General features: G+C 68.2%; 2 protein-coding genes across 4 annotated transcripts; both read right to left on the bottom strand.

Moving 5' to 3' along the window:
• Window positions 1–259: 259 nt before the first annotated feature.
• Window positions 260–7455, bottom strand: TRAF7 (TNF receptor associated factor 7; the record flags this gene model as incomplete). 3 transcript variants are annotated; one of them, XM_084249520.1, is made up of 19 exons in its annotated part: window positions 260–520; window positions 610–729; window positions 817–948; window positions 1020–1139; window positions 1268–1390; window positions 1467–1583; window positions 1669–1708; window positions 2189–2271; window positions 2354–2481; window positions 2567–2615; window positions 2780–2853; window positions 2947–3164; window positions 3538–3672; window positions 3746–3929; window positions 4211–4244; window positions 4324–4416; window positions 4781–4897; window positions 6511–6602; window positions 7389–7455. In XM_084249520.1, the coding sequence occupies 19 exons, from the start codon at window positions 7453–7455 to the stop codon at window positions 506–508; spliced, it is 1941 nt and encodes a 646-aa protein (XP_084105646.1). In that variant the 3' UTR covers window positions 260–505. The 3 variants fall into 3 exon arrangements, with proteins under 3 accessions (XP_084105646.1, XP_084105647.1, XP_084105645.1); XM_084249521.1 differs by having other exon boundaries at window positions 260–729; window positions 7404–7455; XM_084249519.1 differs by having other exon boundaries at window positions 260–729.
• A 9261-nt stretch (window positions 7456–16716) lies between these two features.
• Window positions 16717–21168, bottom strand: RAB26 (RAB26, member RAS oncogene family; the record flags this gene model as incomplete). The annotated part of the gene is made up of 9 exons (XM_084249217.1): window positions 16717–16861; window positions 16938–17014; window positions 17096–17152; window positions 17223–17288; window positions 17591–17643; window positions 17863–17929; window positions 18004–18045; window positions 19936–20046; window positions 20989–21168. The coding sequence occupies 9 exons, from the start codon at window positions 21166–21168 to the stop codon at window positions 16759–16761; spliced, it is 756 nt and encodes a 251-aa protein (XP_084105343.1). The 3' UTR covers window positions 16717–16758.
• Window positions 21169–26207: the final 5039 nt, after the last annotated feature.

Consider the following 26207-nt stretch of genomic DNA (forward strand, 5'->3'; position numbering starts at 1 on the left):
AGCAGAAAACGGAGCTGCCCGGCTCACTTTTTTTTTTGGGGGGGGGTGCAGGGGCTGGGCGCCGGCCGGGCAGGGAGGAGTCACCACAGGAGCCCCTGTCCTGGCCTCTCCGCTGCGCACCCGTCGAGGGCTGCCTCTCCCTCCCCCAGAACTGGCCCCACTCAGCCGGTTTGTGCAACTTTTATTTTCACCGGAAGTGATCAGATCTAGCTCCAGTTTAAAAACAGTAGAAAAGGTTAGTAAAAAGGCCCCAGCCCCTCTGGGGAGATGAATGCGGGCCGGGTGAGTGTCGTACCTGGCACCTGGGGGGCACTGTCCTGGCAGCAGCAATGACAGGGCCAAGGGAGGGCGGCTTGCCGGGTGCAGGCAAGAGGGCACCGCCTGGCCAGCTGAGTCTGCCCACCGGTGCCCAGGGGGCGGGCAAGGCCCAAGGCCAACTGGGTGGCCAGCGTGACCGGCAGGGCCCACACAGGTGCAAAGGAAGCCGAGAGTAGCCTGGGTCCCGTCAGCAAGTCCAGACCTGTGGAGGGGGAACTGTTCAGGCACCAGGCCAGCTGCCCGGCCAAAGACCCTCGCCCACCCTCACCGCCCGCGGGGCGAGCCGGGTACCTTCACAGTGCTGTCCACGGCCCCCGAGAAGAGGCGGCCTCGGGACACGGCCAGCGCCGTCACGCTGCCCTGGTGCCGCAGGAGGGTCTGCGTGCAGATCATGTTGTCCATGCTCCAGACCTGGGGGCGCACAGGATGTGAGGGCCGCCTGAACTGCACCCACCCGCAGCCACACCGCTCCCACGCCCCGCACCGCCAGGGGCGCACCCTGAGGGACCGGTCATAGGACGCGCTGAAGACTTTGGTCTGGTCCGGCGTGGAGATGACCGCCAGGGCGTACACGGTGCCCACATGGCCTGTCAGGGTCCGCACCTGCTCCTTGGACTCGATGTCCCACACCTGAAGGGCACAGCAGGTCAGAGGCTGGCAGGGGACAGGGCCCGGAGCCAATCTGCCCGTTCCCGCCATACATGAATGAGGTTCTCATAGGTCCCACAGACGATGTGGTGGCTCGTCACGGCGATGGAGTAGACGCTGCCGCCGGACGTCTGCAGCACGTGCACGCAGTCCAGGGTCCGGATGTCCCAGATCTGTGGGCAAGCACCGCCCTTGGTCCCGGCCAGCACCCCGCCCCAGGGCCTCAGCCACGGGGCGGGGGGAGGGGGGCAGGTCTTGGGGCGCCGGCCCCCGCCCAGCCAGGTGGATCGGCCCAGCACACCTTGATTGTCTGGTAGGAGCCGCTGTACAGGTAGCTCTGGGCGGCCACCAGGGCGCGTACCCAGTGGTTGAGGCCAGTGAGCTCCTTCTTCAGCTTCAGCTCGGTGCCCACGATGTCCCAGACCTGTGGGGGCAGACTCATGTGTGGGCTGGCAGATGGGTGTGCCCCACGGCGCCCCCCTCAGCCCCCCCCACCCGACCTTGATGGCTTTCAAGGAGCCACTGAAGAGCATGTTGTGTGAAGAGACGAGCGTGCACACCGGGTTGTCATGAGCCCGGATGGTGTTCACCTTCTGCAGGTTCTGGATGTCCCACACCTGGCAGGCGGGCAGGTGGCGGTCTCAGGGCTTGGCCCACCACCCTGGCCCAGGCACCCCCTCCCGGCCACCCCGCCCCACTCACAATGATGGTGCAGTCGGCGGAGCCGCTGTAGAGCTTGCACCTGGGGGTAGAGCCAGGCCATCAGGGGGAGACCCACCTTCCCCCAAGGCCGCCCCGGCCACCAGAAGCCTGTGGCTGGGGCCAGCACCACGGCTACTGCTGCACCTAGAGCCCGCCTTGGCCTCGTGGTCCTGCCACGGCGAGGGGCCCAGCCTGGGAGACCCCCACCGCGTGGCTGGCAGTCAAGCTGCTGCCTCCTGAGCAAACATCTCACACTCGGGACATAAGACCAAGTGGAAGGTCCCAGCGAGGGGTCACCTGGAGGTGAGGGGTGGCGAACCGGCTGTTCTGTGGTCCTGTCCCCAAGCTGTGCCCAGGGCTGAAGGTTGATGGGCACTGAGCTCCTGTGTCCACCCTCGGCCAGCCCCGCCTCAGCCTCTGACTGCCGAGACGCCCCAGGGTAGGTGCCCGGGATGTGGGGCCATGTGCCCACACCAGCCGCCTGCCCTGCTCGGGGCCTGGGGCGACAAGGCTGGCTCACCCCTGGATGCAGAGCGCCAGCACGATGCCGTCGTGGCCCTCCAGTGTCTTCTGGCACTTGTAGGTGGTGCACGTGTCCCATACCTGCAGAGAGGGGGTCAAGTGGGTCGGAGCAACAGCGACGAGGGTGCCCGCAGCTGCCACGCCCGCGGCCAGACCCTGTCACCTTGATGGTCTTGTCAGAGGAGCCGCTGAAGAGCAGGTCCCCTGTGGAGTAGACGCAGAGACACCAGACAGGGCCCTGGTGGCCCACGAAGGTCCCTTTGCACTTGAAGATCTGCTGGGGGTCGTAGGCTGCAGGGAGACAGAAGGGGCCGGTGATGGCGCCATGGGCCCCCAGGGTGCAGTGGGTGGGGGGGAGCAGCGGGCCTGTACTCACATCCCAGCATGCCCGTGTTCAGTCGCGCATTGATATGGGAAAGCTCGTCCTGTGGGGCCGAGGGAGAGCACAGCGCAGCGGTGAGTGGGGGCTCTACGGCGCCCCCCAGTCTGGGCTGGCCGGGACCAGGGTAGGGACAGCAGCAGCCTCCCCTGACCTGGCAGCAGCCGGAACCTGGGGGCACCTCCCCCGGCCAGCGCCGGCCCCACTCACGTTCAACATGGACGCGTCCCTCCGGAACTCCATGAGGTCCTCGCTGAGCTTGCTCTGATTCTCGTCCAGGACATCTGCGGGCAGGGCAGGGCCGGCCGGTCAAGGACAGGGAGCGGGCTGCACGGGACTCCCCCCGGCCCCCTCCCCCGGCCCCAGCAGGCGCGCACCGAACTTGAGCTCCAGGCTCTTCTCCAGCTGGTCGATCTTCTCGGAGAGCTTGCCCAGCATGGAGCGCAGGAAGGCGATCTCCTGGTCCTTCTGGGCCAGCGCCACGTGCATCTCGTGGAAGCGGTCGTCCGTCTGCTGCAGGAACTCCTTCAGGCCCTCAAAGCGGCACGTCTCCAGGTGCGTCTCGTACGTGTCCTGGTTCCCGATGAAGGCGCACCTGAGGCACAGGACAGCGCCTGCCCACCCGCTCATGGCCCGCCCGGCTCCAGGGAACCCACTTCTGTGCCCCACGCCCCAGGTGGGCCCCGGCTCTGCAGGTGCACCCCGCCCACTCACTGTCTGGCTCCGGCCACCCGCGCCCCTAACACGCCCCACTGCGCTGGGGCCATCCCCACCGCAGCCCGCCCTCCGCACAGCCTCTGCGCCCGGCCCTCACACGGCCCTGCCCCGGCGCCTTCTGCTCCCTCCGCCGGATCTCTCCGGCACCCGCGCCGGGCCTGTGATTTCCACCGCAGCAGAGCCGGGGCCCACCGTCTCGGGCACAGCAGCCTCGGCGGGGGTGGGGTGGGGGGGAGAGGCGCCCCACTCACCCGTACTTGGAGTGGGGACACTTGATGTGCTCGCACTCCTTGAGGTGGGCCTCCAGGTTCATCCTGAGCAGGGGCGGGCAGCTGGGGTTGTTGGGGCAGCGCACAGGCCGGTAGTCGCAGCTGGCCTCGTGGTCCCTGCAGCGGCACGCGGGGGCTGAGTGCCAGGTCGCGGCGGCCCACATGGGCATGGGGGAGGGGGGGCACTTACTTCCGGGCGCTGAGCTTGATGGTGAAGGGGCAGCCTCGGGGGTCCACCTCGAAGGCAGGGGGCTTCCCGCCGCCCGCCGCGCGGCAGCCGTGCCTGCAGTGGATGAAGAGCTCCCCGATCTGCTCGGCCACCGCGATGTTGTTCACCACCACGGTCAGCTTGGCGTTGTCCACGGGGCACTTCTCTGGGGGGAGGGCATGCTGACCCCAGGGCCCGGTCCACCCCCAGTGCCGGGATGCAGCAGGGGCTCTGGGGAGCAGCTGGCTGGGCAAAGTCTAGGCAGGGCCAGGGGCGGGGGCCGGAGTGTGGGCGCTGGGCTGGTACTAGGCCTGAGGGGACCCGCCCATCGAGGTCTCCAGCACGGTCCCAAACACCCACCCGGTGGCGCCTACGGGCCGAAGCAGGACTGGGGGAGGCTGCCTGAAAGCGGGGTGCGTGGGGTCGGGCTGGGCCTAGGGGCCCTACCTGACTTCAGGGCGCATCTTCGACAGAACGTGTGCTGTGGAGACAACACAGGCTCGGACACAGCCGTCGCCATCACCCGCCCCCGACCCCCAGGGGCAGGGGCAGGGCCTCACCCCACAGGTGGTGATCACGGGGTCCTTGAACACGCTGCAGCACAGCTGGCAGCACAGCTTGACTGAGGGCTGCTCGGCGAACACCAGCGGCTCCTGGAACGCGGGCAGGCGGCACACTGACCCCACGGGCCTGGTGGCGTGGGCCCCGGCAGGGGTGGGCCCCCAGGGGGGTCAGCGGAGGCCTGAGGCTGGGCCTGAGCTCTGAAGGGTCAAGTTGGGCAGACCCCCCAGGGTGGCCTTGACCCACAGGAGCCCACCCTGTTCCGGGATGCAGACTGGGGAGAGTCCTGGGGCAGGGAGTGGAAACAGGCCTGAGGGCCTGCTCTGGCCTCTCCAGTCCCTGATGTGGACCAGCAGGGCGGGGGCTCTGCCTGGGCCGCTCATCCTCTCACCGCCACCCCACTCAGGGTCTGCCCCTCAGGGTCTTCTGCACCCAACCCGCCGCATGGGCACCTACCGGTTCCTCTTCCTCCTCGGGCAGCGAGAACGTGGAGCGCAGGGACATGCTGGACTCAGAGTGCAACGAGCGGACGGAGATGGCGGAGTCTGAGCGGCGTGGGGTGCTGATAGGGGGCTGCAGCAGAGACAGGCGGGGGGAGGGCCAGGCCCCGTGCTCACCCGGGCAGCCGGGCCCTCCAGGCTGCCCCGTCCCAACAAGGCCCGCCTGGCCTGCAGGGGAGAGGCCCCGCCTGGCGGTCCTGGCCCCCTGTCCGGCCACCGGCTTGCGCCTGCCAACTTTCTTTGTGTAAACGGAGCGACTTCCTGCTATTCAATTCTACGAGGACACGCTCAGCCTGCTTCCTGCCTCCCGGGAGGGAATGTGGGCCGTGGAGGGGCACCTTCAACCGCCAATCCTGGGGCCGCTGGGGCAGTGGAAGTCTGGGAAGGGGGCTGTGGCGCGCCAGAGGGCCACTGGGCCCGAGGCTCCGGGGGAGGCGGGAGGCCCCCCACCCTGGCTGAGCATCTGAGAGCAGAGGATGGGCCGTGCGACCTCTGACTGGGGCACCGAGATTAGGACTTAGGGGCCGAGGTTGGTTTCCCCTTCGGACCTCGAACCCTGCCGAAGACACCTGCCGCTGCTCCCCCAACCCCCGCCTCCACTACCACCCACGGCCCCCGCCCCGGGCAGGCCCGCTGGAGCCTCCGTGGGGCGTGGGGCCACGACAACCACCCCCAGCCCTGCAGTGGGGCGCAGGGGCAGCTGGGCATGATGGTGCCAGTTCCAGGCCCCCCAGCAAGGGCAGCAGAGGCCTCTGTGCTTCCCATGTGGCCACAGATGGCGCCTCCCCCATTGGGCAGTGCCGGTGTCCCAAGAGGCGGCCCATGTGCAGGCACCACATGAGGAATGAGAAGTCGGAGAAAGACGGTCACGTGGCCCCTGCAGCAGCAAGTCCAGATGGAACCGTCTGCTCTGCCCACCTGCCCCTGCCCTCAGGGGCTTCACCCTCCTGAGCCAGGACGGTATGCCCCAAAAGCTGGGCCCCCCGGTCTCCACGCTACATTCACAGCTCCCCAAGGCCCCCAGACCCAGGGGGCTTCCTGAGCTGCCCAGGTATCCGTTCCCGTCACGCTCCAGGTGGGTGACGGGTCAGTGGTCAGGGCCTGGCCCCCAGCACAGCGCCTGGCACACCAGCGTACGAGCTCGATCGCCGCTGTCCCTCGTGAAATAGGAATCAGAGGCCTGGCAGCCCCCTCCGGCCCAGAGCCCGCAGTGAGGGCGGTGGCCACACAGCCAGGTGGAGCCCCCGAGCCACCTGGACCCACAGAGCCAGTGCAGAGACCCACAGCTCCACCCCTGCCCACCGCCACACAGGCTGACCCCAGCGTGGGCCCCGCCACGTCCCCAGCTGCTGGGGCCATCTCCCTGGTCAGGACCCCGCATGGGTCTCCTGCCTCTGCCCCACCATGCCAGCCTCTGCTTGGCAGCACTGGGAGCTGCACAAACGGGACCTGATCATGTCACCCTCCTGCTGGCACCTTCCATGGCTCACACCCCTCAAGAGGGACCCAGTGCTACAGATGGACATATGCAGGCGCCGCGGGGGCTACTCAGGCTTCGGGTGGCCCAGAGCTCCCCGACCCTCCACGACCCGGGCTCTGGTTGCTCCTCACAGCTGAGCCCACCCGGGCCCCTCCCACACCCTGTCCTGGCAGGAGGCGCTGGGCAGGGGTAGGGCGCAGACCCACCATGCTGTCCTCTTCGTCCCTCGGGGGGAAGGCCAGGGTGCTGGAGGAGGAGGGCGTCCTGCGGTGCTGCTTGTACGTGCTGGTCCCGTCAGCTGCCGAGAGAGGGGCCGGCTGAGGGCGGCCGGGCAGGCTCCCACGGCCTCCTTTGGGGCTGGAGTAGGGCTGGGCTGCAGCCGCTGCGCCCCTCTCCCCAGGCAGGTGCCTGCGTGAGTCCTCTGCGCCTCCCGGGGGCCCCGCCTCCCTGGCTCTGCAGGAGAGGGAGGGGGGAGGCTGGGGTGGCCTCCCTAGTCTATCTGCGCTGGGGGGTTGGCCTGCCCGCACGTCCCAGCGAGCCCGGAGCTCCCCGCCCCAGCAGGCCAGGGGTCCCTGCAGGGGTTCCGGTGCTGCCAGCAAGGACCCAGTGCACAGCCTGGCGCTGGCCTCAGGTAGCCCTGCGGGGCTTGGCCTCCTCACCCCACAGGGGAGTGACTGAGGCGCAGGGAGTGGGGAGCCTGTCGCCGGTCCCTGTAGGCGGGATGACGGCCTGGTTGTGCAGGTCCTTGAGTTCCCCGCACCCGCCGCCCCTGGGCAGGAAGCAGGGACCCGCCAGGACAGGCTGTGGGAGGGGCCTCTGCTACGCGTCCTGTGGTGGTCCTGGGGGGCTGGCAGGGGCCGAGGGGAGGGGGGGAGCCAGAAGGCCTCCCGCTCAGGCCCTGTGGGCGGCAACCAGACTCCAGCGGCCCCACAACCAGCCCCAGAGCCGGGGAAGAAGGCCACTCCCACAGGGCTCCGGCCGGACATGGGCTGGGCTGGGAAACCCACCCCTGTTCTGGAGGCTGGCGAGGGGCGGGGTGTCACCGTGATGGGGGCCGCCGGGGCAGGGGGCGCGCTGGTCCCACGGGCTCTCCTCTCACCTTTCGCGATGGTGGTGACGGCAGAGAAGGTGGGCCCGAAGGTCGTCTCCATCCTGGCCTAGAGCGCGCGGCGGGACGGCCCCGGGAGGAGGCGGGCGTGCACGCTTCCGTGCTGCCCCCCGCCCGGGCACCCCAGGTGAGGGGGGCGGCTCCAGGAGCTCTGCTGGGGCCCTGGGGCGCAGGGTGCGCGGAGGACAGGCCCGCACCCGGCCCTCACCCTGCTGGCGGTGTCTGGGGGGGGCAGGCGGCAGGCTGCGGAGAGGCGGCTGTGGGCGCAGCTCTCGCTCTAGAGGCATCGAGGGTCCTCGGGCAACGCCCCCTGCGGGTGGGGCCAGAGCGGCTTCAGGGGCAGCGCCAGCCCGCCAGCTGCTCCGGCTCTGCCTGGAGGCGGGAGCGCCAACCCGCGAGCTCTCTGGGCCCGGAGTGGGCAGCAGCCTGGTGCCCTCATTTGGACAAGCCTCACGCTGTGCCCCAGAGAGGTGCCGCCGGCCGGGCCCTGCAGACCTGGGGGTGCAGTGCCCAGGCCCAGTTCCTCACCAGTCTCTCCCAGACAAAGTCCTTTGGGGCAGGGGGCGAAGAGAAGAGCCCAACTCTTGCCCAGTCACCAGCCCGAGAACCCAGGGCGCCCCCACCCGGGTATGGGACTCAGGGCCCACGGCTGGGGGCACCTCCACCTCCGAGGACCACACGCCCCAAGAACAGGGCTGGGCGGCCCGGGCGCCCCTGCAAGGGAGGGCTGAGGTCACGGGAGAAGGAGCAGGGACCCCGCTGGCCCCCCGCTGCGGGAGGGGCAGAAAAGCCCCCCTGAGCCCCCAACGTGAGCACTGCTCAGAGGCGGCCGTGCAGGCCAGTGGGTCCCAGCACCTTCCCCATCGCTCCCTCCGACCTGAGCACAGGGTGACCTCTACCGCCCCTCCCTTAATCACCCCGTGTCCTCCCCGAGCCCCACCTGTGGGCCTGCAGGGAGCTGCCGGCGTCCTCGGCGCCCCAACAGCACCCGCCCTCCCGATGCAGCCCCGCGGGGCGGGAACGGCGCGTGGGAAGGGCTGAGCCGCTGCGGGCCCGTCCAAGCCGACCTCGCAGGCCACCGGGTCTGCGCAGAGCCACCCCCTGGTGAGTCCGGGGCAGCCCCTGCGCCCACGAGTGGCACTGCCCTTCCGGAAGGCCCAGGCTGGCCCCTGCCTGACAGCACCGAGGCCGGGAGCGCGGGGGCCCTGGCAGAAGCTGGCCCGGCCTCTGCAGAGCCACTTGCCACCTCCCACGAGCTGCCTGGAGGGGCGGCCGAGCCCCAGTGAGCGACCCCCAGGGCCCCGGCAGCCACCTCACTCCGCGCGTCCCTCCGAGCGGCCGGCGAAGTAAACACAAAGGCACGTGAGGTCGCGTGCAAATGCGGGGCTCCAGGACGGCCGCCGCTGGCTCAGGGACACAGGCCCGGGGGGCACAGCCAGCCCGGCCCTGGACCCATCTGAGTGCGGGGAGGGGAGTCGGGGGGGATGTTTCCGGAGCACAAGGCTCACGGCCAGCGCCGGCCTGGTGGATGGGCTCCAGCGCCCCGTTGCCGGCCCTGCCCAGAACGGGGGACGTGCAGCCCAAGCACCTCAAAATTGAACAAAGTGGCCGAATCCGCCCCAGGCCCCAGGGTTTTCCTGAGCACCCCAGGCAGGCTGAGACCCCAGAAGCGAGATGGGGCGTGCACCCCCACCCAGCGGCCAGCTAAGTGTCTGGGCAGCCGTCCTCTGGAGCGAGACTCCGCAGCGGGGAGCGGCCGGTGCCCTAGGGGAAAGCCGTGGTGGGTGTAGGGGGTCAGAGGGCTTCCTCAGCTCCCCAGTCCTCTCTGCCAAGCCTCACTGGCCTACTTCCTGGCAGCTCTCCCGGGCCCCAGGGGTGGACCCCAGATTCCCTCTTCACTCCACACCCGGAGGTAGCCGGTTGGGATCTGCTGGGGCCCAGCTGGCGGGAGGTGGGGCCTGGGTCCCCACCCATTTTGGCCAGCGGAGGGGGGCGGGTGGCCAAGCCCAGCGATGTGTGTGCTGGGGTTCCCCGAACCACATGTGCCGAGCAGCAAGGGGAGAGGTGCAGCCCAGGGAGGCCGCACAATTGCTGGCTAGACTATAGCAAGGCCCCCAGCTCATGCACAGACTGCCCCGCCCCCGGTCAGCCCTGCCCCTGGCCCCAGCCCAGGCCAGGCTGCCAAGTCCTTTAAAAACAGGCCCGGTTGCCACAGCAGAGCCGCGCACACCGCCCTGCTGCTCCCTGGTGTGCCTTAACACGTCTTTTCCATCCCAAATAGGCTGGGTACAGCTTTGAGGATCCCCTCAGCACCACGGCATGTCCTGTCTGAGGCCTCTCCCTCCCCACACCCGATGCCCAGGGCTGTGCCCCTTGTGCTCCTCACCCAGCTGGCCTGCACGCCTCTCGTGCCCCAGCCCAGCTTCTCTGAGCTGCAGCCCCTCTGCTGGAGGAGGGTCCCTCTTGCAGGAAGGCCGTTACCTTCCACCTGATGCCTCCTTCCCGCACCCGCCGCCATGTGCCCCGGGGTCTGGTGGCCCGGCTGTCCAGCATCAGGGCTGGCGGGCCAGAGCGGAGAGGCAGCGTTGTGTCCGGCTGGTTCTGGAGGCCAGGCAGGCCGGGAAGTGAGTTCGGGGCGTCTGAAACCGGTGGTTGCAGACTTACGGAACAGATGCCGGGTCTCGCCTGAGAGCTCTGGGCCCAGCCGGCCTCCCTACCTTCCTGCTTCTCGCTCCCCTGAAGAAGCTGGGGTGCACACGCAGTTCCAGGCCAGATCCGGCTCTGGAGGTGCGATGGGAGAGCGGAGGGCAGAGCTCTGGCTCAGCCCCACCACCACCGTGTGCCCCCGGCCCCAGAACACTCCTTCGTCAGCCCCAGGGCTCCCCAAGTGTTCCTTCCTCCTGGCTGTTCCTGGCACTGGCTCAAGGCCACAGACACTGGACTCTCAGCTGAGTTCAAATCCCCGCTCAGCCACTTCACTACCATGCATGCTGGATGCACCGTCGCCACCCTGGCTTCAGATCTAGGCCACAAGCCTTCAGAGACAGGCCAGCAGGAAGGAACGAGGAAGAGAACGCGGCTGGGGGTTGGGGGTTCGGGGTGGGCAGGCTGGGGTGGGGAGGGTCTCAGGGTTGGGGAAAAGGGTGGTGGGCAGGGCGGGCAGCACAGGACTCCAATGGAGGGAAGCAGCAGAGCAGGGTGGAACCCAGCCGCGCCAGTGGGCCCGCATATGGTGTGAAGGGCCTGTGTCTGGAGGGACCTCCTGAGGGGACTGAGTCAGGGTGAAGGCCCTGTGACAGTAGCCCCACTCAGGGGCTGGGGGCTCCGTGGCCCTCCCAGGGACACAGGGCAGAGAGACAGCACGAGGACTACCCAGCGTCTGTTCCTTCTGCTGCCTCCTCTGCCACCAGCAAACCCAGGAGCCCCAGCAGGCATGCCAGCTAGTCCTGCACCTGGCCTTGCTAGAGAGCCATGGGATGTCCCCCCGGCCCACGCCGCACAGAGCCCCCTCAGCATCTTCTGTTCCTGAAACCGCCCGTCCCTTTGTCCAGTCAGCTGGCCTTGCAAGGCTCACCCCTGTTGCCAGGTTCCACGCTGGAGAGAAGGGACGTGGTAACAGCTAAGCGTGAGTCTGATGGGAGCCGGGAGCCCACGGGGGTGGGGGAGGGCAGGGGGGGCGCAGTGGGGCGGGAGTGCTGTGCCAATGAACCTGGCCCTCAACCCCAGTATTGACCGGCCCTGATAGGTCTTTCCTTTCCAGATAGCCACAGACTCTACTCCTCGAGACCCCTCAGGCTGGGTCCCCTGCCCGAGCCAGGCTGCACACTGCCCTGCTCCCCTTCCAGAGAGGAGTTTCTGCCCCACCTGGAGACAGCGCAGCTCTAGGGTGGAGGAACCCTAGGACACACAACTGGGGTTTGCACCAAGAAATGCGAATGCCCAGGGCAGTGAAAGCAGGAGTCGGGGCAGAGGCAGTGCCGAGGCCACAAGCCTTCAGAGACAGGCCAGCAGGAAGGAACGAGGAAGAGAATGCAGCTGGGGGTTGGGGGTTCAGGGTGGGCAGGCGGGGGTGGAGGGGGTCTCAGGGTTGGGGAAAAGGGTGGGTGGGCAGGGCGGGCAGCACAGGACTCCACTGGAGGGAGGCAGCAGAGCAGGGCGGAACCCAGCCGCGCCAGCGCAGGGTGGGTCCAGTAGGACCCCAGACTAGGCTCCAGACGACTGTTCTGGCTTGGCTCAAGACTGGCAGGCCCAGTGGGGACTAGGAGAGGGCCCCACCCGGCCCCTGGGGAGCCAGCCTCCTCATGCTCCCGCTGCCCCGAGCCTGGCAGGGGCAGCCCCCTCCCCTCAGGCGGCGGCCCATTCCCAGCACGCTCCTCCAGCCACTGCCCAAGGCGGGCTGCCGCTGGGGCACTCCCCGGAGCCCCACTCGTTCCGCCCCCCTCACAGCGCCTGTCAAATTCCTCAGGACTCCGTGCGCCCGGCACCGCCCGGCCCGCTCCAGATCCCCTTCTCCAGGGGCGCGGAGGGAGGGGGATCGTGTCCCCCGCGACGTTCTACGACGACCGCAGACATTCCGGGGGTCCCTGAGGGCGGGTGCTTCAGGCGTGTCGCGGGGGGAGAGGGGGTGCCCCACACCCGGCGACGCCCCCGCGCGGGCCCCGGCGCCAGGGGCAGGCGAGCCCGTCCCCGGGGCGAGGAGCGCGGCCCAGCCCGCCGCCCCGCCCCGCGCCGCGCCGCCCCGCGCCCGGAGAACGAGGAGGGCGGAGGGGACTGCGGGCGGCGGCGGGGGACGGGGCGAGCGGCCGCCCAGCTGACCGCGAGCCCCGCGCCCGCCCGGCCCCGCCCCCCGGGCCCGAAGGCGCGCCCCGTCCGCCCGGCCCGCGCGCCCGCGGCGCGAGCCCCGGCCGCAGCCCCGCGCGGACACTCACCCGGCCGCGAGCGCCCGGGCGCGGCGGCACCATCCTCGGAGCGCCGTGTCCTCGGCCGCTGGCCGCCCGAGCTGCCGGACGCGCGAGCCGGAAGCGCCCGGGCGCTGGGCACGCCGGGACTCGTAGTTCCCGGGCCGGGGCCGGGGGGACCCACCCGCGCGGGGCGCTCGGGAAACGACGGCTTCCGGCGCCAGGACGTCGCGGAGCGGGATTGGCGGCCCGAGAGCGCGCTATTTCCCCATCGGAGTCTGATTGGCTGATGCATCCGTCGCTCACGGGTTCAATGGCCCCTGCAAAGGGAGGAGCGTCGGGAAGACCGCGCCCCAAGGAATTGCCGCGTGCGATTGGTGGAAACGGGGAGAGTAGCGAGGGGAGCGTATCCGCGGCGAGGGGGGCGGGTATTTCCGCCGGGATTGCCCAATCACGGAGGGGGAGATACTATAAAAGCTTGAGCCGGGAGCGCGCGCCTTCTTTTGGGCGCTGCGGAGGGCGCGCGCAGCTGCCCGGCTTCCGCGCGCGGTCGGGGTAGGCGCGGTCCAGGCCCGAGAGGAGCTCCCGAGCGCGCGGGCCGGACCAGCCCCGCCCCGCCCCGGCCAGCGCCGCCTGAGCGCCGCCGGGGCACGGAGCCCGCGCCGCAGGTGAGGCCGCCTGCGCGCCGCGCGCGGGGAGCGCCGGGCCGGTGATGAGTCGCTGTAACTTCTGACACCTCGTCTGAGCGCTGCGCGCGCAGCCTGATTATCTCGCGAGACTGAGGCCCCGCGTGCTGCTCCCCGGCGGGGGGCGGGGGGCGGGGGGCGGGGACGCGCCCTCCGGGCCGGGCGCGGACACCCGTCTGCTCTGTTTCAGGGCCGTCGGCGACCCCGCTGGACGCCCCGATCCCGACTCGCCACCGCCCCGGTGTGGGCTCGGCCCCGACATGCCGTGGGCCCCTGGGCCGGCCGCTCCCGGGAGGAGCGCGGCCCCTCGAGGCTCGCGCGGATCCGCCGCTCGCCCGTGGCCGAAGCACCCGCGAGGGCCCGCTCCCTGCGCGGCCTGGGACCTGCACACACGTAAGGGGCCGTGGGGCTGTGGGTGACCGTCGAACGCTGTGCTCAGAAACCTCAGGCCCAACCCAGACAGGACCTTAGTCCCAGCCACGTGGAACTCGCGTCGGGTGCCTGGGCCTCCGTCTGCGGCCCGGCTCCCTCAGAGCTGGGCAACGCTTAGCACAGGTTGCCATCTGAGGGAGGCCCGAGCTGAGGACACGGGTCTAGGGAGTAGTACAACAGGCCAGAAGATCCCTTCGTTTTTTTGGGACAAGCAGCGCGTCGATAGTGACCTCCCAACACCCTGACTATGACGACAATTAATAACTCCTCTTTTCAAAACTTTTTTCTTAACAATCTCTTGGTTGGTGAGAGTGCTGATGAGGAATAGGCTCAGTCTGGAGGGGGGTGGGTGCCCGTGTCTCCGCTGACTGAGATTGCTTTCCCAGTCCTTCGCAGCCCTGCGCTAGTGCCCCTGCTCATGGAGTTTCTCAGCGATGATGATGATGATGAGCCCCGGAAGCGCGCCACGGTGCCCTCCACAGGAAGTCAGCGGTCGTGGGTGAGACCACAGCAGAGCCTCGATTGCACGCAGGGCGGCTGCAGAGCAGAGATACCAGAGAACATTCTGCGGGAGGTAAGCAGTGAAGTGTGGAGTGATGGGAAGCCAGGACGGGCCGTGAGAGTCAAACCCGTGAAAGTGCTGCTCAAGCCACACGCGAGGGCCCCGAGGCTGAAACAGCGCCCGCTGAAGAGACACGATAGGAAAGTAATGGACCACCTGGTCGCTGCTTATCTCCAGTACGGGCTCCTTCGGCCCTGCAGGTCTCCCTACAACACTCCGGTCTTCCTGCTGCGGGAGCCGGAGACAAGAAACTACCGTATCGCCCAGGACTTAAAAGTGATCAATCAAATTGTAGAGGACGTAGGCCCAGCAAAGCGAAACTCTCACACTCTTCTCAACCAGCTGCCGCACGGCTTGGGCTGGTTCACGGTCTTAAGTTTAAAAGATGCCTATTATTGCATACCTTTGAGCAAGAAGTCCCAGGAGTTGTTTGCTTTCGAGTGGGGCAGCCCAGAGTCCAGTGGGGACAAGCAGTACTGCTGGACGGTTTTGCCACTGGGGTTTAAAAATGCCCCTGCCATTTTTGATGAAGTTTTTGCTAAAGATCTGCGGGACCTCCAGTTAGAAGAGGGAGTTTTACTGCAATACACAGGTAACATCTTGATAGCCAGCAAAACCCAGGTATTTTCTCATAGAAATACCATACGGACCTTAAATTTCTTGGCAGAAAGGGGGTACAAGGTCTGTAAGAAGGCCCAGTTTTCGCAGAAAACAGTGAAATACTTGGGGCTTGAGCTGTCCCAGGGGCAGAGATGGCTGCCGCCCGAGCGGGGCCTGGCCCTCGCTGGTGGGGCTGTACCCACCACCAGGGAGCAGCTGCGGAAGTTCCTGGGAAAGGTGGGCTTCTGCCGGGCCTGGGTTCCCAACTTCGGGCTTATAGTCAAACCCTTGTGTGAGGCACTCAAAGGCGATGGTGAGTCGTTCCATTGGACTGCAGAGTGTTCCCGAGCCTTTGAAGACATCGTGGACTGGCTTTCAAAGGCCCGTGCGCTTGGCCTTCCAGATCTAAGGAAGCCGTTTGACCTCTTCGTCCATGAGCGCCAGGGTGTAGGCCTTGGGGTGCTGACCCAGCGCCTGGGCAGCGCTAGACGCCCCATTGCCTATTGCTCTAAGCAGCTGGATGAGGTGGCGCGGAGCTGGCCGGTCTGCCTGCGGGCAGTGGCTGCGACCTATGAACTTCTCCAGCAGGCCAAGAAGTTCACAGAGGCCCAGCCCGTCACTGTGTACACGCCACACCACGTGAAGGCCCTCTTGGAGCAGACAGAGAGGTGGTGGCTCACCTCTGTGAGGCTGAAGAAGTACCAGGATAGCCTGCTGGGCGTCGGCATCAGGCTAAAGACAGTGTCTGCTCTAGACCCTGCCACTTTGCTTCCGCGCGCCGGGGACGAGCCTGCCCACAACTGCGTACAGGTCGTCAGGCAGCACTCCAGCAGGGCTGACCCTGAACCCCAGGTGTCCACAGTGGGCCTTCTGGGGTCCTGGACACCCGTCCTTCACCAAAGCTTCCAGAACTTGAGCCTTTGGTCCTCATACTGAGACACGCTTCCCATCCTGCTGGGCTCTGCCCACCAGCAGCAAGCCCTGACTGACCCAGGTGAGCCCTGCGTGCCTTCACTGAGCTGGCTACTCCGGAAGCGGCCAAGCCAAGATGACCTAGTAGTTAGCCTTTCACTTGCTCACGGCGGTGCCTTTGTCTGTTATTAGAGAACCCAGCCGCTTTGTTGGGCTCTTTAGAACATGATCACCGGGCTCTGATGTCTGTGCCAAAATACACCACAGCTACCTCCCGCTGCCCACCAACCCGCCCCTCTATCCCCAGCATCCTCCAGGCCCTCCGGCCACACGACCCGGCCTCTTTATAGACCTGAGAGCACAGCAATAAAGCAAGGGCAGTGGGCATACTGAGCCTGTGTCCTCACTTTCATGTGCTGCTTGTGCTGCGAGGACTGGCTTGGCCTGGGCAGTGTGGGACCTGGGTCAAGGCATGGAGGTGGGGTGCACACGGCAGCTTCACGCCTGCTGGACTCTGGGTGGGTCATACTTTTTTTTTTTTTTTTGGTGGGGCCCTCTTCAACTGCTGGGAAACAAACCGGCGCTGCAGAGGTTGCGGGCAGCCCCGTAGCCCGGCGCTCAACCGCTGCACCAGGGGAGGCCCTAGGTCATGCCCTTTTAACGGGCCATGGTCATTAGGGCTCCCATGGGGAAGTAGACCCCCCCCCCCCCCCCCCGATGTCCGCAGTGCTGGTGTCCAGGCAGTGCTGCGCGGGTTACAGGGCAGCTCCCTCTGGGCTTGGGGCCTGCCCCTCTTGCTCTGGGAGCGGTTTCCAGCCGTGAGGCAGCGTTTCAGAGAACAACTTTATTTACTAGGGCTGGGTGCAAGGGGTCCACTGAAGGCGGCCCTGCCTGGTATCTGAGCCTGCACAGGCCTCTGCTCAGGCCAGGTGGGCAGCCCTCCCTGACGGGCTTCCATGTCACACACCAGCGTCCCTTAGCAGGCGGCTGGTGTTTGGGACACAGCAGAGATGTGTCCAGGCCCTCTGCCTGGCAGAGGTGGGAGGCCCCCCCCCCCACAGGGACAGCAGGGTACACATCGCCAAGTGTCCCTCCTGTGCACGCAGTTGCTTTTCCACGAGGGCAGGAGAGGGGCAGGTAAAGGGGAGCTATGTGCTTGCTGGCTGCCTGAAGCCCATTTGTTGCAGCCAAGGCCTGCCTGGGAGTGGGGGGAAGTGGCCACTGGGAGCCTGGGCCTCCCTGCTGGCCACCCAGGCTCAGGGCCGGCAGCAGGAGCCCCCGCGGCCCTCCCGCCGGACATAGTCGTGCAGCCGGAAGCGGGGCTCGCCGGGCGTCTTCATGGCACGCTGCTTCAGCTCCCTGCGGGCAGGGGTGATGAGCAGGGTGTGCCCCCCAGTGGGGGGCCAGTCGGGTCTGGGGCTTCCTGTTGACTTACTTGGCTACAGCTGTGAAGGCCAAGTCCACGTTGAGGCCGGTTCTGGCACTGGTCTCCATGAAGGGCAGCCCGTACTCCTGCAAGCAGCGGCTTCCAGCCCCGGGGAGGGCGGCCCAGCCCACAGCGGCGCGCCCTCCCCGCCCGCCAGCCCCACTCACCCTGGCCAGCTTCTCCCCGTCTTCCCTCTTCACTGCCCGCTCCTGGGCAGAGTCCACCTGGTGGGTCGGGGGTCTTGGTGAGAGGCCCCGCGCCCCGACCCCCATCCGGAGCCTGGGCGGTGCCCACCTTGTTCCCCAGCAGCATGAGCACCACGTCGCGCTGGGCGTGCTCCTGGATCTCCGCCAGCCAGGCCTGCGGGGCGGGCGCGCGGGCTGGGGCTGGGGCTGGGGCTGGGGCGCGCCGCCCGGCCCTCGCCCCTCCCCCCGCCCCGCCCTCCGCGGCTCCGGCGGCGGCAAGGCCCGGAGCCGTGACCCCCAGGCGCCCCATCTGCGGGCCTGGGCTGTGGGGCTGCGAGGGCCCCGGCGCCCCCAGCTCACCCCACCTGCCCCCAGGGGCCTAGAGGGGCTGCGCGCCCTCGCTGTCAGTGGGTCCTCAGGCCTCCGGGTCCCTAGGCCCGATGCCGCCTGGCTGGGGGGCCCGGGGCGGCCGCTGACCTGGATGTTGTCGAAGGAGACCTTGCTGGTGACGTCGTAGAGCAGCAGCAGCGCTGGGCAGAGGCGGGGGGGGGGAGCGGTGAGGACGCGCGCCCCCCGCGCCGCGCCCCCCGCGCCGCGCCCCCCGCGCCGCGCCCCCCGCGCCGCGCCCCCCGCGCCGCGCCCCCCGCGCCGCGCCCCCCGCGCCGCGCCCCCCGCGCCGCGCCCCCCGCGCCGCGCCCCCCGCGCCGCGCCCCCCGCGCCGCGCCCCCCGCGCCGCGCCCCCCGCTCACCGTGGGCGTCGCGGTAGTAGGCGTGGGTGACGCTGCGGAAGCGCTCCTGGCCGGCCGTGTCCCAGATCTGCGGGGCAGGCAGGTCCAGCAGGCGGCGCGGCCGGCCCCGGCCCCGGCCCCGGCCCCGCCCGCCCCGCTCACCTGCATCTTCACCTTCGCGCCGTCCACGTCCAGAACTTTGTTCTGAAACAGAGTCAGCTCCAGCGGGCGCCCCGCGCGCCCCGGCCCGGGCGGCAGCTCCACGAGCACGGCCTTTGGAGGGGTCTCCGGCCAGGGTGGGGGAGCGGAGGCCCCAGTGCACCCTTCCCGTGCGCCCCGCGGGCGCCGCGCTACTGCGCATGCTCGCCTCGCCTCGCCTGGGCCGGGCTTAGGGCTTGGCCTTGAACCCCGGCCACCGGCTCCCGCCTTCTTCGTGGCGACCGGTCCCGGTGACTGCACAGAGGGCGCCAGGCCCCTCTCCCGCACATGCGGCTGTCCTCCGCGGCCAGCTCTGGGTCAGGCTTTTCTTCCCCTGCCCACTGGGGAGGCCTGGCCCTGAGTCCCACCAGCCCCACTGCCACTGGGGCCCCTGGCTGCCGCCCACCCCTGTCGCTCTCCCCCACACCCTGCCCCTCTCCTACCCTCCGTGATACCAGCCTGGAGACGTCCCTGTGCCCACCTGCCAGCCCAGCCGAGCCCTGGTGTACACCCCTCCCGGACTGCCCCAGCCCACCCGCACGCTAGGCCCGCACTGCCCCCGTGCTCAGGGCTCTCTGTCCCTCAGTTTCCCCAGCACAAGTGGGAAAGACCTGGGGCCCGTCCTGTGGCTGCTCCGCTGGCCTCACGAGCGGCTGCTGGGAGGGCATCTGCCCAGGGACCCGGCTCCTCCTAAGCTGCAGCTCCAGGGCGGGTGCAGCAGATAACCAGGGGCCAGAACTCTGCCTGGTGCTCCCTGTGGGTCAGGACAGGGGAGGGGCCCACCCCACTTCCCATCTGCTGGGTGGGGGTGGCCTAGGGGCGTTGCCTGCCCTCCCCCAAGCTCCCGCAGTCAGGGTGCTTCTCGGTCTCTGGGGAACAAGCGCAGCCATCTGCCGTGCTGGGAGGACACCCCCCCTTCCCCGGCACCCAGAACAGGGGTGTGGGCCAAATGACCTCACCTCCTTCTCACCTGCCCCTGAGCCCAGAGGGGAGGGGGAGGAGGGACTTGGGGCAGAAACAGGCAAAGGACCAGAACCGGGGGCCTCCCTCTGCACCCCTCTGTGCCTACTTCATTGCAGAGGACTTGAGGAGACCTGGCCCCCCAAAACAGGGTAGGGAATGACTCCCCAGGCTCCAAAGAGCCCCATTTCCTGTCCCCAGAGTGGGTCTCCCAAGTGCCTGCCAACTGGGTCTAATTAAAGGGTGAGAAAAATGCAAAATCAGGACTTGCCAGGAACACACCAGCACCTCAGCATGTGGGCTGCAAGGGAGGGCAGAGGTGGCAGGCCCCGGTGTTGGACCCGTCACCCCCTGCTGACCCCACAGGCTGCTGCAGGTGCCATGGGTCCTGGGAGCCAAGTGTTTCTGGGCACTCCCCAGCAGAACCCCAGGACACAGCCCTCAGTCTGGCAGGGCCGGGTGGTGGCGTCAGGGGAGCGCAGCCAGGTGGGAGCCTTTGCCCTGAGCCTCTCACCCAAGGGCCAGGACCCTTTCCCGAGCAAGGCCTGACGCCAGGGGACACCCTGCCCCTGGGCACCACAAATGCCTGCCTCAGGGTGCCTGACCCCTCGAGACAGCGGGACAGGGCGCAGGCCTCTGAGTGGATGTGGGCCACGAGGTTCCTCCCTGCCCCCCGCAGCACCTGCCTCCCTGGGCACAGGGAGCCGGCCAGGGGCCCTGTCTCTGCTGGCATGGGATGTGGCCACCCCATCTCCTGGACCCCGGAGTGTGGGGGGAGGCAGCTGCTTTGCAGTGTCCCGCTAGGCAGCCTGCCCCGGGGGCGGCGGAGAAGCTGCTGCTAGGGTCTGAGGAGCACTAAGTGAGCCGATGGGGACACTTGGGGCCCGGCCTGCTGCTGGCCCGGTCAGGGACTGGGGCACCAGACTCCGCTCTCACCCGGAAGTCGATGCCCACGGTGGAGATGAAGGTCCCCGCCAGGAAAGCCCCATCCTTGAAGCGCACAAGCAGGCAGGTCTTCCCCACGCCCGAATCCCCTACCAGCATGACCTGGGTGGGAGGGACCGAAGCGTTGGGGCGGAGGGGACAAGCCCCTGGCCCACCCAGAAGGGTGTGCGGCTTAAACAGAGTCGGCCTGGTCAGGTGGGCAGTGGTGAGAGGCAAGTGGGAGAGGCCAGGAGGTGTTGCTGGGCCTGGGGGAGACGGTGGCTGCAGTCCCTGCTGGCCTTGACCCCACCTTCACCTCTAGAAGGTTCTGCCCCAGCTCTGGAATGAGAGGTGGGGCGACTCCTCCGGGACCCCTGGCTCTGGACACCATGCTTCATGGAAGGGGACACTTGGGGCTCAGTGGGGAGCAGACCCTGGGGGGATGTTTGGGGAGCTCCAGAGAAACCTGTGGGGGCCTCTGTGCCAGAAAGTCTCTTTTGGTCCCAGCAAGACGGGAGGAACTTGTCAAATGAAGGTCGGCTCTTGACCTGAGAGGGGCTTAGGCCAGGTCTGTGGACAGGGAGGGGCAGACGGGCCTCTGTGCCTCCCCCTAGCCCGCCCTCCCCCAGCACCAAAGGCTCGCAGGCCCAGAAATAGTCCTGCCGGCCCCACATACTTCACAAGCTTCTGCCTTGGCCTAGACACCCGGTGCCCACCGCCGCGCTGGCCAGCCCCGTCTCCATCCCCCTAGACCGGGCCACACGGGGACCAGTGACGGCGGCCTGGGGCGGGGCCCACCTGCCGGTTCTGGCGCCCAGCGAGCGACCCCGCCCCAGGCCGCTGACAGCCGGGGCACCGGCGGCCTCGCCAGCTGTTGGGAGTCCCGCGGCGGGTCCGACAGCTGCGCGCGCGCCCGGAGGCCCCGAGCCGCCGAGGGGGCCGCTCCGCCGGCCGCGCGCCGAGGGTCCGCCGAGCCCGGCGCCCCGTCCCCAGAGCGCCCCCCCCCCCGCCGGCCCGGCGGGACCCCACCTGCTGCGCCCCGCGGGGGCGCGGGGGGCCGCTCACCTTGAAGGCGACGTCGTAGAAGTCGCCGCCGCCGCCGAGCGAGGGCCGGCCGGGCCGCGGGGGCCCGCTGGGCGGCGTCGCGGGGCCGGGGCGCGCCGCGCGGGGCCCGTTGGCGGCGGGCAGTGCGGAGGCCGCGGGCGCGCCGGCCCCCTTGCTCCTGGGGCTCCTCTTCCTGGACATGGCGGGCGGGCTCAGTGCGCGGCCGCCGCGCCCCGCGTCGTCTGCTCCCCGCGCCCGCGGAGCCCGGCCTGGAACCGAACCCGCCCGCGGCCGCGGCTTCCCGGGCGCTGCTGCCGCCGCCCCGCCCACCCCGCCCGCCCCGCCCCGCCCCGCCCCGCCCCGCCCCGCCCCGCCCCGCCCCGCGGCCGCCGCCACTCAGGCCCGGCCTCCCGCCGCCGCGGCCAATGGGCGCACAGGGGCGGGGCCATGCAAATGAGAGGGCCGGCGGGGGCGGGGTCAGGGGGCGCCGGGGCGCCGCCCTCCGGCCGGGACAGGGCCTGGGGCGGGCGCGTCCCGGGTCCTGCCGCGCCTCTGCTCGCCGTCACCCAAAGGCCGTCGCGGGACCCCACCTCGGGGCCTGCAATGCCAGGCGCCCCCTGAGGCCCGAGGCCGTGGCCTGAGGGCGGCGCTGGGTGCCCGCTGGGCCCTGACAGCTGGCCGTAGGGCAGGCAGAGCAGGCGCCCAGGCGCTGGGCAGGAGCTCGACCCGCTGCGGCGCCGCTGGCTGCGCTGGAGCCCGGGAGCCTGGCGGGTGTTTTGGGGGGCAGGAGTCACTGTCAGCACCAGGCCTCTCAGCGACCCCGCCTGCCCGAGAAGCCCCCTCATCCGAGGCTGGGGCTCAGTGCCCCTGAGATCCTCTGGGCGCAGGAGGGGTGGCTTGGCTGACCCCTGACATGTGGCATCTGTGGGCAGTGCCCAGGGCGCAAATAATTATAATGGACAGACGCTCCCGGCCCAGAGGCCCGGGGAAACACAGCCGGAGGGACACTGGGGCCAAGGGCCTCCTGGGAGGGCCTGGCCGGAGAGGCCGTGGAGAGCTGCCTTGGGTCACTGCCGTCCTGTCTCCGTCAAAACTGTCCTGAGGTGGGTGCGGCTGTGATCCTCAATGTTCAGATGGGAAAACTGAGGCCCGGAGCGGGGATGGGAGTTGTCCAAGGTTGCCAGGCTGGGAAGGGGCAGAGGCGGGATTTGCCCTTGGAGTGGGCAGCCGAGGGCATGGCAGGGGCAGCGAGGGCTGGCTAAAGGCCTGTGCCCCGGGCCCTACAGAGCTGGGCCACGCCGGGGAAAAGGCCTCTTTCTGGTCTTGCTCCTCTGGCCTCATTTCTTCCAGGCTGATGCCCGGAGGCCTGGGTGGGCCTGGGCTGGGGCTGTTCAGTACCTGCCATGGCCCTGATGACTCCAGGTGTCCCACCCCAAAAGGCCAGCCTCAGGGTGACTGGTTGGGGGTCTCAGCTGGGGACCCCTGGCCCCAGGATACCAGGCAGTTGGCTCCTTCTGTCCTCCTGCCAGGGGCTGCCCAGATCATGCCCGATGTGGGACCGCAGAGGAGTTTAGCTGCCCTGGGGTGGACCCTCCGAGTGGGCAGCCTGGGGTGGGGGAGAGGGGACGCGTGCTTTGGGGTGGCCAGGGACAGAGAAGGAGGCTGGCACCTGCAGAGAGCAGCAGAGAGGAAAGGCTTGTCCTTGCAGCCTCTAAAACTAGGCGTTTATGACAAAATCCAGGTGTCTGGTTTCTCTTGAAAACAGGGAGCTCGTGACACCCCCTTGCCTTCAGCGGCCCTCCAGTCTTTGTTCGTGGTACAGCTTGCTTCCTGCGCGCCATCTGTCCCCCCCTCTGGAACGTGAGCTCTCTGGGCTCCGGAAGCAGCCTGTCCTGGTCACCATGCCCCTGGCAGCTGGCTCCGGGCCTCCACAAACAGTCATTAAATTGGTGAGAGTAACGTTAGCGGCACAGGCCCCGCCTGAGGAGGACTCGGCTTTGCTCAGGAGGATTGAGTGCCCCACCTTGAAAGCAGCCAGAGGCTGGGGGAGGAGGCGGCCTGTGGGGAGGGGCCTGCAGCCCCAAGCTGGCCTGGAGGGCGTGGGCCCAGCAGCCTGTCCCGGGCACTGGAGCGGAAGGGGCTAGAGAGGACCAGGGCCGGAGGACAGGGGAGGCGGGGGCTGGGGACGGGGCAGCTGTGGGCGAGGCGGGGTTCTGTCTGGGCGCTTGGGAGTCGGGAGCAGGTGGTTCCTGGGCGGCACTTGCGAGAACACGGCCATGGCGCAGCGTGAATGGTGTCCTGTAGACAGGGAGGGAGCTTGCGGTGGCAGTGACGGGGTGGTGTAGGGACCGGACCTCCAGGAGACAGGACCTGCAAGCCTGGGCTGTGGCAGGGCGGGGGCCCTGGGCAGAGCCGGCAGCTGGAATGGCCCTTCCTGCGGGGACTTCTTCCATACGCCTCCCAGCTCCTGGCCCAGGGCCTCTGGCCGGTGGCGCTGCAGCTGCTGAGCACGGACACTGGGAAGGCTCTGTGTCTGCATCAGGGCCCTGACCTCGCGACCCGACCACTGTCCCTCCTGTGCCACGGACACTCCGTCTCGGTGCCCAGTGGGGGCGCTGTGAGAAAGGCAGCTGCCCCTCTGGAGAGCAGCCCCTCTGGGGGGAGGTTGGGGGGGGGTTTGCCACCACGAGGACGCCAGGCGTCCTGGCCAGGGTGGTGGGAGCCCCAGGTTCCATGCAGGGCAGAGGTGAGCGTCTCACCTCTTGTCCACACCGCATGGCCCGGGCTGCAGTAAGGAGTGTCTGAAGGTGTCCCTGACACACCAGCACGTGGTGGCCTGCACAGGGAGGGCAGACAAGGGGTGCTTTGGTAGGAGGGGCCAGGGTGGTCCTGGCCACAGCAGGGGATGCCCAGGCCCTCGGGAATCTCAGGCCCCTGTGGCCACAGCATATCCCTGAGGGAGGGGCTGGAGCTGGGGTGAGCTCTTGGCCGAGTGAGGGGCAGGGAGTGTGCCCCAAGTCTGCAGACACAACAGCCCCCTGGGCCTGATGCCTGGGCTGTCTCTCTGGACTCCCATTTTCCACGCCCTCCAGCTTTACCCCACTTCGATCACCCCCAAGCATTGGCCCTCGAGGCTGGCTCACTCAGGCAGGAAGGAGAGACCTCCTTGACCTTCCAAACTGTGTTGGGAGCCCCCTCCCCCAGGCAGGCTACCCAGCTTTTCCCACCCTCACTTCTGGCTCCATGGATGTGCACAGACACCCCCAGTGTTCCCCAGGGACCGTGCCATCCCCATGCAGCCCTGAGCCCCCTGAGGAAGTGCCCCAGCACCAAGTGAAGGGCTCTGAGCAGCACAGAGCAGCACTGGGCTTCAGGGGTATTTCAGCAAAACTTGTGTCCCCGGGGCATCTCCCCAGCAGGCCATCCTGTGGGATCCAGCTGTCTGCCCTCAGGGACGGGGGGCTGGCTGGGGCCAGAGGAGCCGCAGGGGGTGCGGGGCTTGCTGTGTGGCCTGGGTGGGTGCCGTGGCCTCAGTGGCCCTACTCCCCTCTCTGTGCCGTGAGGGCGGAGGAGCTGGGCTGGAGGTCCCCTCGAGAAGACACCTTATGTTCTGTGGAATCCGCGGGAGAGTTGCCATGGAGACGCAGCATGAGCTGCAGCCTCCAAAAGTGCCTTCCCCAAAGGCGAGAAGAACCAACACCCCCGAAAGCACATCTAAGGTGCCTGCACCCCACCACCCCGGAGGCCCCACCAGAGTGTCCTGGTCTCTGTGGCACAGGCAGCTGGTGGGACTGGCTGGGGGATGGAACAGGAGACAGCGGGCCCCAAGGCAGGCAGGACCATCCCCATGGGGTGCCGAGGTGCCTGGGCCGGCCCCTGGCCAGCCCGGGTTCTGGGCAGAAGAGCTGGATTTGAAGGGATGCTCCGCCTCCCGGGCTTAGTGCCGCCCCCCTCCCCGGAGCCCCAAGGGGTGGCCAAACACATGTGCCTGCAGAGTGGGGTCCCAGCACCTCAGAACCTGTGCGGGCAAGTGGGGGCGATGCTGGGGCCATGGGGCCGTCCAGGGGCCTGGGCAGGGGCAGGAGGGGTGGGCAGGGGTACAGTGTAACCATGACAACCAGGAAAGCTTGGGTGGGCCCCAGGAGTGGGCCTGGGCCTCCTGGACAGCCCCCTTCTTTTTTCATTTTTTTTTTTAAAGATTTATTTATTTATTTATGCAAGCACTGCGTGCAGTCAGAAGCGCGGGAGGGTGAGAGGATTCACCAGAGTCAGAGCAGGGAGCAGAACAGGCAGACTGACGAAATACACTGCTGAGGGGAGCAGCGGGCGGCAGGAGAGGTCTGCGCGCCATGCGGGACCCTCCTCCGGTGGCCGGGGAGCAGCCGGGGATCGAACCGGCGCCACAGAGGCTGCGGGCAGCTTTACAACCCAGCGCTCAACCGCTGCGCCACCAGGGGAGGCCCTTTTTTCATTTTTTTAGTGATTTATTTGTGCATGCAAGAACTGGGGTGAGGGCCAGAGGTACGGAGGTGAGAGGATTCACCAGAGACAGAGTGGGGAGCAGAACAGGCGGACAGACTGAAACACACTGCTGAGGGGAGCAGCAGAGAGACTGGAGAGGTCTGCTGCACCATGTGGGTCAGCTCCCTCGCTGGGGATCGAACTCCTGCTGCAGTGGCTGCCGGTATCTTGATAGCGCTGTGTCTTCAACCCCTGCGCCACCAGGGAGGCTCTCCCTTCTTTTTCTTGACTGTTAACATAATGGCTGAGGTTCATGGCTGGGGCAACAGCACGGAAGGGCAAGGCAGGCATGGAAGCTCTCCCCACCTGACGCTGGCTTGGTATGTCCTGCCGCTGCCGTCACAAGCCCTGCGAACAACCTCACTGAGAGCTGAGTGGATTTTTCCAGGATTGGGAGGCAGGAGCCGGAGGTGAGGCCTGGGGTCAGGGTGCCCAGGCCAGCTTCTTCTGGAGGCTGCTGGTGGCCCCCAGCTCTCCCTGGCCTGTGGCCACATCACTCAGTTTTGCTTCCGGAGTCACCTGACTTCCTCTTCTGTGTTTGAACCTCCCTCTGCTCCTCGGAGGACCCAATTGGACATTAGGGCCCCCCGGGTCTTTAATAATCATACCTCAAGGGCTTTCTTGCCATGCCAGGCAACAGTCATGGCGGGGGTGGGGGCTGTGGACATCTTTGGACCCATTATTTACACAGCACAGTTCAGTTTTGCTATTTCGGGATT

This window comes from Talpa europaea (genome assembly GCF_964194135.1).
Source record: "Talpa europaea genome assembly, chromosome: 12".
In the NCBI taxonomy this organism is placed as follows: Eukaryota; Metazoa; Chordata; class Mammalia; order Eulipotyphla; family Talpidae; genus Talpa; species Talpa europaea.